Source organism: Aulostomus chinensis, chromosome 18 (genome assembly GCF_037954235.1).
Source record: "Aulostomus chinensis isolate RoL2024-O1b breed Wild chromosome 18, RoL_Achi_v1.0, whole genome shotgun sequence".
In the NCBI taxonomy this organism is placed as follows: domain Eukaryota; kingdom Metazoa; phylum Chordata; class Actinopteri; order Syngnathiformes; family Aulostomidae; genus Aulostomus; species Aulostomus chinensis.
In genome coordinates, this window is record NC_141337.1 from 14050997 (window position 1) to 14068051 (window position 17055).

The following is a 17055-nucleotide window of genomic DNA, read 5'->3' on the forward strand; positions in this document are numbered from 1 at the left end:
GAAGAGGTATTGTGACCTCATCTGACCTTTCAAATCTGATCTCTTAGATGCATAATATCTAAAAGAAATGAAAATTTAAATATCAAGAAAAAAATCATGTTGCAATATATCCATCTATTTTCTACCACTTATCTGTTAAGGGTCGGGGGGGGGCTGGAGCCTATCTCAGCAGCCTCCAGGTGAGAGGCGGGGTTCACCCTGGACAGGTCACCAGTCCATCACAGGGCCAACACACAGAGACAGACAACCATTCACACTCACAGTCACACCTACGGTCAGTTTAGAGTATCAATCAGCCTCGTCCCCTCTTGATGTCTTTGGACTGTGGGAGGAAGCTGGAGTACCAGAGAGAACCCACACAGGAACAGGGAGAACATGGAGACTCCACACAGAAAGACCCTGTGCACAAGCAGGGGCTCGAACCCAGAACCTTCTTGCTGTGAGGCGACAGTGCTGACCACTGCACCACCGTGCCTCCTAATTTCATTTTATAATGATATTTATTTTATTTTATTCTTTATTTTTTTCACAAATTTCACAGTTTTGGTGCGAAGCAAAAGTTCAGCTCTTTTCTTTTTCAGTATGTTTTCAACAGAGGGATTGAGCCCTGCTGCAAAATATAAATATTTTTTAATTCTATAGCAATTAATGTTGTGTATTTTCAACAGCACAGTACAGCAAAGGAAAAACTCTAAAGCATCAGGTATTGACAACTGATTGGAACTGTAATTCTACGTGCTTTATTGCCACATGTGGGAAACCTGTGCCAGGACCAAGGTGCTTGTGAGATTAGGAATACACTTGAGTGCGAAAGTGTCCCCTCTTCTAGACATTTGGGGTCTTTCTTGTACGAAAGGATACAGGTGGAGAGCATGGAGTATAAGTGATAATAAGAAGACGTGATTTCAAGTTATCACATAGAATTTACTGTGACTGTTGTGGATGGATATAAAATTTCTAAAAACTTCTGAAATGTTAAAACACATATTTTTGATGTAATATTTATCAACAACATGGTACAAAGCATGCATATAACTATTCATTGTTTTTGGAAATATTCTTTAAAAAGGCAGATTATTAACCAACTGTGTTTTTCTTGTTAAATGTTAAAAAAAATCTAAAAATATCTTGAAGTTATTCAGTGAATATAAGATGCTGCATCGTACAGAAGCGTAAGCATTGCATTTACATGCAGGGGATAAAAATAATGTGTTTCTGAATTTATGTAAATTTCTAAATTCAGAAAATCATAGAGATTTTTTTGATGAAATATTCTCCTGTAATAGTTAAATACTTGCACAGTAAAATACAGGCTAATCTTTTAGTTGTAGTATTTATTTATTTTTTAAATTCTATTTAGCTAGACGGGCTAGCTGCCATGGATTCATGCTAGCTGCTCTTTTCACCGCTCTTACATACTCGGCGCTGATTGGCCGGAAGTCACGTGACCCTCCAGCTGATTTCGTTGCATGAAGTGTTTTGCTTTGGCTGCTCATCATCTCATGTAGCCATTTCTGGTTAGCACCGCTGCAGAGTAGCACAGCGACCATCGTCAACTTTCGCCAGCTACTATGGCTCAGGCAGCCCAAGCTAATGCCTTCGACGCCAGTAACCCTCAGATCCAGGTGGAACACGATAAAAAGCGCCGGCAGTTTGTCATAAGACTCAATGGTACGTTGAACAAGTAACTTAAGCGATAGCATAGCAGGTAGCTAATGTTAGCTACGAGCTGGGGGTAGCTGCTTTGGCTGCTAACATCTTCACGGTGCCCTTATTGATAACTCTAGCTGCCATTTCAGACACAGGGGCGTTACTTATTTAACATTCTCTCACTGTCAAGTCTTTATTCGGAAAGTGAGAGAATGTCAGGGACCTAGTAAACGATAAGAGTTTTGTCGAAGGTATCCTACTGTTAAACTTCAGCAGCTTTTTCTTATTTAATGTTTTGGTCCACGAAAACACTCGTTCCTCTCCTGTTGGCGAACACGTCACGGCATCCAAAGTTAAAATTCAGAATATCTTTGCTTTTACGTCGCTGTCTTTACCCACAGAAGTTCTCCTCACCAAAACATAGTTTCTCCAGCATTATGTTATGTTATGCAGTTCAGCAGTCTGGACCCAGGAATTAGAGTCGACTCTTTCTTTGTTTACTTTCATATTGCCTCATGTTGTGATAGTGGTCCTTCCATTAATATGTGTTAATTTGTGTGTAAATAAGTTGAGTTTATGATATTCCTTCAGTGCCATTTAGGTGTTTTTAGCATCTCTCCCTCTCTTGACTATTGATTTTCTTGATGTATGCCGTATTTAACCCCTTCTCGTAGTGTCAAACCACTCCTGTGTTGTTTTATTGAGCAGCCAGGTTTATAGTCTAACATGCAGACTGCCAGCTTGATCAATAACTTAGCCAATGGGCCTCTTAAATACATCTTTTACAGCCCGGATGAAACACCGTCCAGCGTAAGCATAGCATGCATGAGGTGGTCTCATGACGTATGTGTTGTTGTGGTGTGACTGTCAGTGGGTTTAAGTGCACAATTGCAGTGGAGCTATCGCTCATAGGTCATAGGTCATTCAGGTTATTATGACCCATGCAAGCAACATGCCTATTGAGCAGTGGACTAATGAACTCAAAGTCTTCAAGGGGAATGGAGCTGAGTTAACGTGGTTAGTCTCTTTTTGCAGTGATACCTATCTGTGCATGTAAGTCCAGCTATGAAAGCCATGATTTCAGCTGCAGTGACGTGTACATTTGTGATTTTAAAGTCTAGCTTTTGTCAGATAAATGCAATAATTCAATTTTACATCAGTGTACGGAATGAGAGTAATAGAATATGCATAGCAATGTGTGGAGACAAACTTAAGAGGGACAACTTTTTGGAAATGCGTTTACTTGTTGTTTTCCTCAGAGCCAGACAATAAGATAGAGATGCTTCTCTGTGTGCTGCAGGGAGCTGAGACCAGCTGACTGCAGGCCAGCTTAGCCTAATGAATGGTAGTGAATGGGAAGTTTTAGCAGACCTCCTTCAAGCCCTCACAGCTTCTAAAAACTTATAGTCCATCTTGTGTGTATCCTAGCTCAGATAAATAAGGTTCAGGGAGTACAGTAGTAACTTCCTCATCCTCTCTTATAAAGTCGATCATGATATGTAGCAGCAGTCCTTCGTCTAATCATCAATAAAACAAAAAACAGAACTGAGGCTTTTTCAGTTGCTCCCATTTTGGAGGAAAGTGTTTTTGATGTCTTTTTACCGAGGCACGCGACCACGTCCCATTCACTACCATTCACTGTGCTAAGCTAACTAGTAGTCAGAAGGTCTCCGTGGGTGTCAGCTCCCTCATGCAGTGCAGAGGAGAGAAGAGTATCTCTTTTCCTGTCTGGATGTGAGGAGGGTGGACAATAACCACATTTCCCAAAAGATGGCGTGTCCCTTATAAACTACAAACAACAGCGATGACTCTCATCACTCCTCAGGGTCTCATGATCGTGCAGTTCTTCTGTATGAATACGTCGGAAAGAAGACGGTGGACTTGCAACACACTGAAGTTCCAGATGCTTACAGAGGGAGAGGAATCGCTAAACACTTGGCAAAGGTAAAACCCATATGGATAATTCTTTAACTTGTTCAGTTCGTTTGACTGATAAAATGTGAGTAATGAAGATGTGATACTCTCTTTCTCCAGGCAGCCATGGATTTTGTGGTGGAAGAGGATCTGAAAGCTCACCTGACCTGTTGGTACATTCAGAAATATGTCAAAGAGAACCCCCAACCTCAGTACTTTGAACATATTTATCAATGACCTTACGTGGTATCTGAAAGAGAAGAGAAGTGGGGGCCGGGGGGCGGGGAGGACTCCCGAAATATGGCAGCATGCTTTGGATTTGGAGGCTGATCAACAACAAAGGACCTTCCAGGCATTGTTAAACATGACAACGAGGTAATCCAGACTGAAATCTCCCAGCAAGACTCCTGTCAGCTTGACTGTTCAGTTCTGCCGACACAACACGGGGTTAAGCCCTCACAGAAACAGGAAGTGAATCAGCTGGTAACGACTTGAGCCAACAAACTAACCAAAGCTGAATCCTGGTACCTCATCGAACTCAACTCCAGCTGGAAGAAAGAGTTTGACGTGTAATCAGAGAGCACGGGAAACATATTTCCGCCCTCCTTTAGACTCGCTGGTTCCCAGCTGCGTTACGGGATGTCCGACCCTGATGTCTTTGTCCATGAACGAAAAAAATCAAAACAAAACAAATGGCGATAAGTTTTATATTTCAATCCTATTTGATATATGTATTTTTATTATTTTCAATTTGCTTTCCCCTCCATTCTTAGAAATTGCTATTCTTAGAGCGTAAACATTTATGCGGTTGCTGATACTAAAAGCATTTTTGAAGCATTAAGCTATTCAAAAGGTCTGTTTCTTTTCTATGTTAGGAATTTGATGGGAACTAGTTTATTTATATATATATATATATATATATATATATATATATATATATATATATATAATATTTAAAATCTGTAGTTTGAATTCATTTCTTTTCACAAATGCTTCATTTGTCCCATTGTGACTGTGTCAACATAAATCCATAAGGGACGAGTCAGGGTTCAGGAGTTTGGAAACAGATTCTGACTCACAACCAAAGAACACGATCTGACAATTTCTTACTTGTGTAATAATATTTAGATGGAGCTTCAAGAGTATTCTCTCCATCGTTCATTTCAAATCTTAAAGACACACGTGGTCTGAAGCGTGTCACTGTGCTGTACAGTAAGTCAGTTCAAGTATGTGCTTAAACCAGCGTTTAAAAACAGCACTGCTGTATTCAGGGCATATACATTCATTCTGTGGGGTCCATATCCTTTGTTCTTTGATTCAGGAGAATAAAACTGGATGGCTGTTGCGTAGTTTTCCTCGTCATCTGATTTGCTCTTTCACCGATGACATCACAACGGTGAAGATGATCTTTAAAGAACTTGTACCTGAGAATGGTTCACTGTGGTTTCTCATTTTGGCTCTTAAGGAGCTTTTTGCTGTTGACAATCTCAAAGTGTTGAAGAGAAGAGGACCTCAGGAAACTCAATACACTCTGGCAGGACAGACATCTACATGCGAGGCAGGAAACTACTTGTGGTTAGGTGGTACACACCTATGAATAGGCCAAGGTCGTATTTCATTTATTGTGTTCATGTATTTGTGTATTTTCTTTAAAGGAAACAAATCCCTGATTTGAATCTTGTGCGGATGGCTCGACTACATTTGTGAAAATGTACCGATCCTGACGTCCTGACAATGTTATGTGCTTGATACTTTTTTTTCTTGATTCTTGTCTATTAATAAATTAATCACATACTCAACACGTGATCGCGTGTCATATTGTGTGCCACAGTGTGTATTTCTGGTCGAATTAACATGCAGATTTTTTTTTTAATGACATTTGATGTCCGACATGCCTGTGTGCATTTATCACAGTCTGTCAGTATTCTGACAATAAGAATGTCTATATTTAATTATGCTATGGCTACTATTGTTATTATTATTGAAATTAACAATTTGCCAGCTATATTTGTTTCTGTTCTAGACAGATACCAAATACTTTTATCTTTTTTTTTTATATCAACAGCTCATAAAAAGGAAAAAAAAGGTACTTTAAAAAAATTGTCATTTCATTTTTATTGACGACTCTCTGGGTCGTAAAGCTATGACGGTTGTGTCAACATTGAAACGTTTGTTTTATTCCGTTTCCATCCCGGATGTGGCCATTACAGTTGTTACATCAAAAGCTTCGGGTTACAGCACGCGGACAAGCAACCGCACAGGGGGCACGTAGACAGAGCACGCGAGGGTACAATATGGGTAAGTAGCTAACGGTCTACCAAACCCCCAATTTTTTAAATAAAATCCCATAGTGGAAGGCTCGTACATACTGTCCAAAATGTAAACTACATTGTGCATGTAACTTACATAATTAATTGTTAAAATTTATAGTGTTTAAGTGTCGTTCAATTTTTATATAATTGATGAAGGTATCATTTTCGTGCAGGGACATACCTAGGCTCATTATAGTTTGATGTATTTATATTCTGACCTCTCAAACTTCAATGTGCTATTATAAAATACGTAAAGCAGGTGTTCTGGCTTCTTAGCATTATGGGAATTATAGTGCGCACTCACGTCCGAGCGATCTGTCGACTCTTCTGGTTTCCTACATTACCCATAATGCTGCGCGCCCTCGTGCGTCAGCTGCAATCACGGTTGTATCTCCAACATGGCGTCGCTGGGAAGGAGGCGCGGTGTCCCAGTAAGCAGGGAGAGGTCAGTTACACCACAAATGGGTTATAAAGCGAATATGTTTTATTATGATACATCACGTTATTGGTGTCACCATTCGCCAGTTACCGAACATGCATAATGTTTCCGAATTAAAATAGAAAGCCAGCACGACAAGTCGGAAATTTGTCCAATGGTGAGCTAACATTAGCATGCTAACGTGTACGGCAAGCTAGCGTTAGCGAGCCGCTCATGTGATGTTTTGGTTATTACACATCAACCGAACAAGTGGGGGAAAGTTGCGTGTATTCTTGCATGGGCGCGAACGCTGGTGTGATGTTCCACAGCTCACATTATTAACTTAACCTGTTGAGAAATTAGCTGACTCCTTCATTTGTTTTCCTATCATCTCAAAGTAAACGGACCTCAACTTAGCTGGCCAGTCCTGCAACTTTCTGTCATGTAAGCGCGTTAGCCAGCGTTGTCCAACCAACGCTCCGGTACATTATGTCCTTTCTTCGGCGAACCAACAAAATTTGAATTTAAACTTATGTCCTTTATGTGCTCAACTCCTTTAAATGTTTAACCAGTTTCTGCTGCCTTCGAAGGCCATTAAGTACGGGTTTGTTTCTATCTCGTCAACTTGTTAACGAAGGCCTCAGTGTTGGCGACAACTCATATATGTCTTATTTAGGAATAATTTACGAATAAAAATTGAAAAAAAAATAGACACAGGTGATGGGACAGAAAAAGATGGATTAAGTACCAGACTGAGTGAACAACTGTTAGTTTTCCAAATACTGCATTCATCCGTTGTGTATTTTGCGTTTGGGACTCTGTATACTGTTTTTTAGGGGGCACTTTGATAGTCTGGAGATGTCACTTGACAGTGGTAATTAATATTCCACTTTGGAGCTGCACATGATGCACCACACCAGTTCAATAAAAAAAAATCATTTTTCGATTTTGTCCTTCAGTACTTTTTTAGCACTTGACAAAATACCACAGACATTGATGAGATTATCTACAAACTCTTCACACAGAACCTTCTGTAACCTTACCAGTGAAAGATGAATTGAAGACCAATTCAAGGGGAATTGCAGTTTAGTATATTGTGCAAGCCTTAGTAAATGGACTACTTTGAGTAAAACTTTGCCATACATTATTCTTAAAAGTAGTACTCCAAGTAGAATATTGGTAACTGTCAGTTAACCATGTTCTGGTTGAGTTAGTGATTCAGGCCGTTCACCAGGGGTTAGATCATCACCCCAAGGGCATGCTGGAGAGTGTCTGTCAACGAGTCACCAAGTATAGTCAGAGGTAGAAGTATTCATGGATTTTGTCTTAAGCAGCTCTGAGTACAGCTCGGTGCTCAGAGACCCATTTCGGGTAAGAGACGAGGAGCCTAGGAGCATGAGACGTGGATATAGTCAGCGAATCTCATGCAAAGCCTATTCGTGTGCGCAGATTTGTTCTTAAATCACATTTACAAGCAATTTATGAATTTCTGGATTCACCAATATTTTCGTATTTGGAATTTTCTGTTGTATATGTAAAAAAAATGTATCAATGGTGCAGACCTGTCGCACCGCCGTTCTGTAAAGCAATTAAACTTTGATGCTACCTAATAGATTGTGCTTATTCATGACTTTGAAGAGGATATTTAGCGTTTTAATACAGAAATTCCACTTTGGAATTCATAATCATGGTAACACTGTCTAGTTTCCCGACTGAGGACTTCACTAACACACAGACTGGACTGAAGCGGTCAGCGTCACAGTCACCTGTGTGTGTGTGTGTGGGGGGGGGGGGGGGGGCTACTGGCATCCATAAACAAATGAAATGCTTTTCTCTCAGCCCACAGCAGCGTAACAACAGCAGAAAGAATGAAGATATTGCCCAGAGATATTCCCTGAAACATGAGCACTTAAAATGTGATTCAAGTTCAAAAGAATCTTCATTAGAGGCTGAAATATTTGTACCATTGTTGTCACATGGTGTAGCCAGTATCAAGTTGCTATCCACAGGAACATATGATGAAACACCTGACAGTTACATTCCCAGTTACACCACATGTCCTCCCGTCAGTCTGTGCTAAGTGAGTCCTCTTGGCCACTCATGTTACTGTTACAGTTCACTCTGCTGTGCTGGGGCAGTTTTTGGCTTTTTTTTCATGTAAAACCATTTCTGTTTTATTTCTTACGGTGCAACTTCACACCCACAACAGGACACGCTGTCATGGTGCAGGCGCCGGCCGAGATGCAGTGGCAGCACAGGTCACTTTTCTCATTCTTTGACCATGTTGGGGCCTCAATTCCACTATCAAATAATGTCTCTGACTGTGAGAGCTGGACCTCTTTCAGTGTGCATTAAGTTCTCCAGGTGCTATTTTCATGAATGGAGCTGCTCCAACTGTGACAGACATCTGTCCTTTTATGGTAGTTTGAGGTGATTGGAACTTCTTTTTTTGTTTATTTCCATTTCCACTAGTGCCCCATGTGTGTAGGACTGTAGGAAATGTTACACTCTGGAGTGATTTGGCTTTATGTACAACATTGACAGGGATAAGAGTTATGGCTTGTTAGTACATGAGACCACACCTTCAAATGACCAATAAAAAACAAAACCAAAAAAACAACAACCACAAGCTTGGTTTATTACAAGTCCTCCAACTATGGTCAATGCACTAAGTTTATAATTGCATATTTCAAAAGAATTGTAGCACATGAGGGACAATAATCTCTGCTGCACACCAGGTTTGACATCAATTACTTGGCTTTAAGTGTGTAATCGGTTTCAGTTGTGTCAAACGATCGTTGAATATTAAACTAATTTCTGTTAGTCTGCTATATTGTCATTGATATTCTACTGTAGGCTCTTGTCTGTTGTATCAGATCGTAGGATTTTATTTTTGGATTCCTGGCCTTGAGAAAACCAGCAACATGATAAAGCATTGCTAACAGGCATCTACATTGTCAGATTTATCACACAAGTTTCCCTTTATGCTGTATATGCTTGTTACAGATGATGACACTGTTATCGTACCCTCTGAAAATTCAATTTAGAATTTGTTTAGCACAGCTGCCAGTTTGGCATGTTTTTCTTGTGCATTCCAGACAATGATCATTCATGTGTTCTGCCTATTAAAAGTAAGCAGGTTGGCCTGGACAGTTAATCCAGTGTCAGACGTATTGAGCTTGGTGATTCTGCTGCTTCTATTCTCTCTCTCATGGTTCTCTGCTCTGTCCCTGCACAGGGGAGTGATGGCGGCGACAGACTGCTACATTGTCCACGAGATCTACAATGGGGAGAATGCGCAGGACCAGTTTGAGTATGAGCTGGAGCAAGCACTGGAAGCCCAGTATAAATACATTGTAATTGAGCCCACACGCATTGGAGATGAGACGGCCCGGTGGATTACGGTGGGCAACTGCCTGCACAAGACGGCTGTGTTGTCAGGTGCCGCTTGCCTCCTGACACCCCTTTCACTGCCTCCGGAATTCTCACGCTACGTCGCGTTGCCCGCCGGCGCCCTCAGTGTTGCCTGTGCTGCCCTCTATGGGATTTCATGGCAGTTTGACCCCTGCTGCAAGTACCAGGTGGAATATGACAGCCAAAAACTCTCGCGGCTGCCCCTGCATACACTCACCTCCTCCACACCTGTGGTATTGGTACGCAGGGATGACATCCACAGAAAGAGACTCCATAATACGATAGCACTGGCTGCCCTGGCGTACTGCGCCAAGAAAATCTATGAACTCTATGCGGTATGAGTGCACTCAGAAGAGGGTCTGAGAACCAACGGGGAAAAAAGGAAAAAAAACAAACAAAAAAACAGAACCTATCCACACCCAGGTGTGAAAACGAAAAAAAAGTGGAAGTCTCGATCAGGCCCAGCAGTGAGCTCCGCGTGTGGCTGCTGCTTCCATTTTGAACTCTGATCAGAGGGATATAGTTAAAACTAGAAGGAATTGTTTTTTTTTCCCTTTTTGTTTCCTTTACTTCTATGTGACAGCAACAGCAGCACACGTATCTGTGTAGTACCCTTACGCTGCCTCCTCCCCCACCACCGCCGTGCCGCCCCTATCTGCTTCCTCGACAAACAAGAGGCTTACGCCCAAGGGTTCAGAACAGCAGCAGCTCCTCCGGACTGACTCGTGTTGTGGTTGAGACGTACAGACATGTTTTGAGTACCAGCTTTTCCCTCCCTCGTAGTTTTACTGTACCCCTTTCTTGCTGATCAGTACATCACCCTTTCATTAAACATTAGGATATTTGAAACTCACTTTTCTGTATTTTATTTTACTTTTTTTTTTCATTAAATGGATTCTACACATGTCCAGAAAGCGGCAAATAGCTTGTTTGAGATTGTGTCCTGTTATTGTAGACTTTCTTCTCCGTAAGAGTTAAGATTTTGAGTGACAATGATGTTTTGTGCTCTTCTGAAACACGAAAAGCAAACTTTTAAAATCAAACCTCACATGTTTAGGTGAGATTCTCAATTCACTCTCAACACTGATCAAATTTAACTAGTCAAGTTATTAACTACAGACTCCAAAATCTAAATTCACTCACAGTGTTCATTGTGCTGCTTGTTTGCAGCTGTTCATCAGTTTTCGTTCATAGTGCCGGTGATGAAACAAGAAAGAAAGTTCAGGTTTAAATATCAAATCTAAATTGTGTTTCAGTGTCCATTTATGGCAGTTAGATTTGTTTCCATTCCACTGTTCTTTGTTTGACAGCACAAAGTGAGCAGATTAAAACCTCTTCTAGTGTCTGTGCATTAAAATCTTCCCTAATGGCGAGTTTGTGGTATAAAAGATCCTTCAAATGTAAACATCACTGTTGATCTCTCACCAAAGAGAAAGAGCTTTGATAGCAATTAATATTTGAAATATGAAAGTTTGTCGTCACTTTAATCAGTTCAGTCAGCTGTTTCTAACATGAACAGAATATCATCGGGCCGGGATAGAAGAACATCCCTTCCATTTTATTTTTATTTTATTTATTTTTTTGCTGGCATTCACTCTAGAAAATGTTTTATTTCACCTCAGCAGACAGCACTTCCATCAGTAAAGCGTAGTTACTTAATAGTTGTGTACTTGGGGAAGAAAAAAACAAAACAGCAGCTCCTTCTGAAGACGTGAGACGGCCTGTTGGCTCTGGACGAAGATTCCTCCTTTCTTTGCACATTTGTACCCATTAATCATTTTTACATTGACTTTCATGGAGAACCACTGACACTTAGTAGTTTTAAGTATTTGTTTACTGCTCGCTGATTTTGAAATGAAATGAAATTTAAAAAAAAAAAAAAAAAAGCACACGGCTTGAAACATCTGCCAATGCTGGTGACCCATTTTTAGATTTGCACTGCTGGGCGTCACGGTGAGGAAATGACCCGTTAGAAACAACAAGTGTAGTTGGATGACAGTCAGTGTTCTCTCTACTGGCTGTCTTGGTAAGAGCTTTCCCAACTGTTCCCAGGTCTGTGTTTTCCCTATTCTTGATGTCCTTTATTAGGCTTCCAGAAAGAAAAGATGCCCAAAGATTTGTTACAAGACTGGAGTCAGGGTATTTGCAGTGATGGTGGATAATCACATGAATGAAGAATAAATTTAATCCACGCCCCTGTCTTACAAGAATAAAGACTTAAAAACAAAGCGCTGGAAATGTGTATGGCTGCTTATTTTCTAAAGGGAAAAAAATAAACCCCAACAAATAAAAACCCATAACATTGGAATCAAATCAGTTCTAAATGTTGAAGGAATGACTAGGAGGAGGCACGTGAAAACTTCAACCCCCACAATTCCCTGCGCGGATGATAGCCGAAGTCAATCGCAATTTGTTCCCATTTTCGACGAGATTCCTTACTTCTGCAACTGCGCTGTACAACGGGACAGGCATCTACGCCCAGGTGAGCTGCTGTGTTGGACGAATACGGCGGAACGTCAAACAGGAGGAGCTAGCTGGCTAATGTTAGCATTAGCATCAATACCAAAACATTTTAGCTAACGATAATTTTCACAAAACGTGACTGAAACGACAGCCTTACAGCGATTTAACTCGAGGGTTAAATACTTACCACTGTTTTTTTTATAATGAAATGTAAAATAGCACATTATTACTGCCATGGAAACCACGTGTGCCTCATTGAACTTTGCTAACGTTTCATTTAGGGAAGGGCGAGTTTACGGTCTTTTCTCTGAAATTCAACGTCTAAGACAAATACTGAGGCAACTGCGACCTGACCGTCTTCTCTGTAATGGACTTCTGACATCCCTCGTACATAATGAGAGACTAAAAACACTGTCAAGTACACACTCTATTATTTGCTGGGTATTCTTTGTTTCACGTTGAGTTTCCCTCTGTAAAGTCCTGATATTTCTTCATATCAGCTAAACTGACATGTCATTCACGAAATCTTCTTACGCACGAATTTATTCTTAAATGTGATTTTGTTGCGCTCTGTTTAGTCCCTGTTGATGATGGACACGGAGAAGAGCTACACAGTGTTTCCTCTGTGCAAGATTAAATAAAAAGCCTAAAAAATATGTATTAAAAAAAAAGTCCTGTAAGCTTAAAGAACAACTTTGTTTATGATAACGTTATGAGAATGGGTTTCATTGTGTGTTCGAAGTGTAATTGTCACCGTGGTCATGCTGTGTTACGCTTTGGAAAAAGTGGCCAGGCTGAACTGAAGGGGAACGTTGAATATGCAAATCCCACCACATTTCTTTAATATCTTTAATTTATGAGGTATTGTAATGATTGGTTAAGTTTGGGAATCATAAAGTCTGATTCCCAAACCAAGAAGGTTCATTAGCAGTCTTGTATGGAGGGTTGTTCCCGTCATTTCTAAGATCAGGGCTGATGAACGGATTTTTAATTGATGGGAATTAGATAATTGTAAGGTTTGATACACAGCTGTCACAATTAAATGCAGTAGTTAATCGAAAGAAATGTAGCTGCAAAACATTGAAATAGTCCATGAATCATCTTAGCTTTTTTTCCCAGCGGAAAATGTCAAATATTTGCTTGTTCATATTCATAAATGTGAAATGTGATATTTGCTGTTTAAACTTAATAAAAAAGCCACTGATTTATTATTTTGTTCTGCAGTTGTGACGTTTTTAGGGCCAGTGTGGAGGAGAGGGAGCGATTGGCAGCCATGGAGCGTCTCGCAGGAGCGGGCGGAATGCTGCCGCTGGTGGTCGGCAGCCTGGGGGTCTTACTGCTGTACAGAATCCTGGTCCGCCTCAGACCAGGGGCTGCTGTGAGGGACGTGGTGGTGGTCATCACAGGCGCCAGCTCCGGACTTGGGAAAGGTCGGCCTCCTCGTCATTTCCTCTTCACTTCATCATACAGGTGGAGGGTTTCTACAGCACCAGCCTCGGTGATGCTGCTGGGCATTGTGGGTAAATGTGTGCGCTTGCGTTGTAGAGTGTGCACGGGTGTTCCACGCCGCCGGAGCCCGACTGGTGCTGTGCGGACGGGATTCAGTCCGCCTGCAGCAGGTGGTTGAGGAGTTGATGACAAGTTCGAGGGACACACAGCAGCAGGTATACACACACACACACACACACACACACACACACACACATTCAATGTTAAAATGATCCAAAACCTTCTGTTTATCAAAAAAGTTGCTGACAATTTGCCTCAACTTTCAACGTGAAGTAATCGAAATTCAGTTTAAGTATCGCAAAGTAAAAAAAAACCACTACAAGTCAAGAGTTCTGTATAAAATAGAAATAACTATGAAACATTTGCAGTATTAAATATATCTGTGTATATTAAGAAATATAGGCAGGAGGCGATGTTTTAAAATGAAAAAGAGAGTGCAGGAAGTTTTAACCATGAAGGTGCAACAAAGTTCTCCGTAGGAAGGTAAAACGTCTGACTTCATCCCATCGTAACTGTTGTGCTCTGTTCACCCTCCAGACGTACACCCCCCGCACCGTGACCTTTGACCTGGCCAACTCAGACTCAGTGGACAAAGCTGCAGAGGAGATCTCGAAGTGTTACGGTCAAGTGGACGTCCTCATCAATAATGCTGGTATCAGTTACCGTGGCAACATTCTGGATACCAGCCTCTCGGTTCATCGGGATGTTATGGAGACTAATTACTTTGGGCCTGTTGCTCTTACTCAAGGTCAGTGAGGATCCCAGGCGTGACCGTGGAACCTCTGAGGGAATTCTTTTGACGACTTTCATTTTTTTCTCCTCGCAGCTCTCCTTCCCTCCATGGTTCGCCGGCGCAGTGGCCATGTTGTTGTCATAAGCAGCGTCCAGGGCAAGATCGCCATTCCGTACCGATCAGCCTGTGAGTCCAGCTGACTTCTTTCACTCAAGCAAACTAAAATATTTCAGCCTGGCTTGTTCACACTTGTTCCCTTGGTGGACAGATGCCGCCTCGAAACACGCCACCCAGGCCTACTTTGACTGTTTACGGGCGGAGGTGGAGCACTACGGGATTCTCGTGACCATGATCAGTCCTGGGTACATCCGGACTAATTTATCGGTCAACGCCGTCACAGGAGACGGCTCCAAGTATGGAGGTAAGGCTGAGAAGACCGTTAAGACTGGAAAACTAAAATTAAAACACACGTCCACTCCAGTCCAACAGCTGATTGTATATATTAGCAGCCTGACTGACGTCCTGGTCTCACTGATGCTGCATGTTTCTATAATACTGTTTCAGTTCTGGACCCGACCACAGCAGCAGGCCGGGACCCGGGGGATGTGGCTCGGGCCGTTCTGAAGGCGGTCCGTCAAAAGAGCAAAGACGTTATTTTAGCAGGACCTCTACCCACGTTAGCTGTTTACCTCCGCACCCTCTGGCCAGCACTCTTCTTCAAACTCATGTCTTCCCGTGCTCGTAAGGAGCAGAAACCTAAAAACGAATGAGGGAATGAGTGAGACACTGGGGGGGCAACAGGTCCTAACATGAACAGACTGAAGAGGACTGAACCAGAAACATGTTTATCTGGGAACAGGCTCCGACACTTTATTTTGCGATCGACCAGGTTAGAAACGTTTGAATCGTTGAGCTGTTTTATGAAGGGAATCTCCCCGGAGTCAACATGAGCTTGAGGTAACGAGCATGAATTTCATCGTAGCAGACACTGGAGTGCTAGAAGTGCATCTTTGGGGAAAGGGTGAAGGAAAACAAGCTCTCTCTGGGAGACATCGCTAACAAATTCAAAATGGCTGCAAAAATAGTAAGTCCTTCATTTCTATGGAGTTCTGTCTTTATTTCTCTCTTCTCCTTTCTTCTTCCTCTTAACAACAGAGAGGGCAGCGAATGTTCTCGACTCCCTCTTGAACATAAACATCTGCGTGCTTGTCTAGAACTTTCCACAGCTTCCTCGCCCACGGTGACCAAGTCCCAACCTGGTCACGGTGACTTCTCTCCCTTTTGTTTTCCACCGTGTCACGCAGAGATTAAATATAGTCTTTCTCTCTCGTCTACCTCCTCTTGCTGCCTGGAAATGTCTATGAAGAAACTAAAGCGTTCCAAGTCTCCCGAAATTTGATTTTTGTTGTTGTTTTTTGTCTTTGCAGATTAGTTATTTAGTTTTAATCTGCATTGCCTTCAAAATCCTAAAAACTCCTCTCTTTCCTGTTGTGTAGAAACAACACTGGACCCACTGTCAGTGTGAAAGCTTCACATTCAAAAAAGAAACAGAAGGAGACGGATGACAGAGTTTTTTTTTGGGGGGGGGGGGGGGGGGGTTTTGCATCACCAAAACTTGTGACCCAGCTGAAGCTGTAATGGCCGACGTCCGATTTTGACGGACGGCCTCTTCAGACCTGAGTCAAACGATTCCAGAACCCTTGTGTGATGTTAGAGGACAGTTTTTTTTCATGGGTTTTGGACCTGGAGTCTTTTAATTTAGTCAAAATGAAAAAGATGTGTTGTTAGGACAGCAAGAACAGATTGATACATTTTTGAAGCCTCAGTGAAGAAACAGCACGAATGGACATCATTGCACGTGTGAAACATGACGTACCAACTAACTGGTGCAGGAAATATGAGTCACTAGCCTAAAAAAATGCTTTGGGTATTTAAGTTTTTTTTTAATTTATGAAATATATTTTTGTTTTCCCATCACTGCAGACGTCCATCCGTCTGATACCTCGTCCTCTAGAATATGGAAACGTTTTTGCAGTTCTTCGTGAAGTACTTCGGTTTGCAGGGTCGACGCTCATTTACGCCGCTATATTTCCATGACTCATCATCTTTGAGGAAGGCTGCACGGTGGTGCAGTTGTCAGCACTGTCCCCTCACAGCAAGAAGGTTCCAGGTTCAAGCCCCGGCTCCATCACAGGATCTTTCTGTGTGAGTCTCCATGTTCTCCCTGTTCCTGTGTGGGTTCTCTCTGGTACTCCAGCTTCCTCCCACAGTCCAAAGACATCAAGAGGGGACGAGGCTGATTGACACTCTAAATTGACCGTAGGTGTGAATGTGAGTGTGAATGGTTGTCTGTCTCTATGTGTTGGTCCTGTGATGGACTGGTGACCCGTCCAGGGTGAACCCCGCCTCTCGCCCGTTGACACTGGGATAGACTCCAGCCCCCTGCGACCCTTAATGTGTAGGAATAAGCGGAAGATGACGATGGATGGATCATCTTTGAGGCAACCACAACAACAACAATTGTCAAAAAAACAGAACGACTTAGGCGATGTTAAGAAGGTGACAATATGCAGGTATCTGTGATGCATATTTTCTCCCAAATCTTCTGGCTTCATTTCATTTTCAAAAACTCCTCCAGGTCC

The 17055-nt window shown here is 41.9% G+C and overlaps 2 protein-coding genes across 4 annotated transcripts; both read left to right on the top strand.

Moving 5' to 3' along the window:
• Positions 1–1460: 1460 nt before the first annotated feature.
• Positions 1461–5358, top strand: natd1 (protein NATD1). The gene is made up of 3 exons (XM_086185943.1): positions 1461–1671; positions 3476–3594; positions 3685–5358. The coding sequence occupies exons 1-3, from the start codon at positions 1572–1574 to the stop codon at positions 3799–3801; spliced, it is 336 nt and encodes a 111-aa protein (XP_086042069.1). The 5' UTR covers positions 1461–1571; the 3' UTR covers positions 3802–5358.
• An 813-nt stretch (positions 5359–6171) lies between these two features.
• On the top strand, positions 6172–15934 carry LOC147245298 (transmembrane protein 11, mitochondrial). 3 transcript variants are annotated; one of them, XM_086185932.1, is made up of 7 exons: positions 6260–6325; positions 13424–13601; positions 13717–13835; positions 14218–14428; positions 14507–14599; positions 14682–14834; positions 14978–15934. In XM_086185932.1, exons 1-7 carry the CDS (start codon positions 6275–6277, stop codon positions 15181–15183), a joined length of 1011 nt encoding a protein of 336 aa, XP_086042058.1. In that variant the 5' UTR covers positions 6260–6274; the 3' UTR covers positions 15184–15934. The 3 variants fall into 3 exon arrangements, with proteins under 3 accessions (XP_086042057.1, XP_086042058.1, XP_086042056.1); XM_086185930.1 differs by lacking the exon at positions 6260–6325 and adding an exon at positions 12032–12190 and having other exon boundaries at positions 13396–13601; positions 14978–15931; XM_086185931.1 differs by lacking the exons at positions 13424–13601; positions 13717–13835; positions 14218–14428; ... (1 more) ...; positions 14682–14834; positions 14978–15934 and adding an exon at positions 9533–11933 and having other exon boundaries at positions 6172–6321.
• Positions 15935–17055: the final 1121 nt, after the last annotated feature.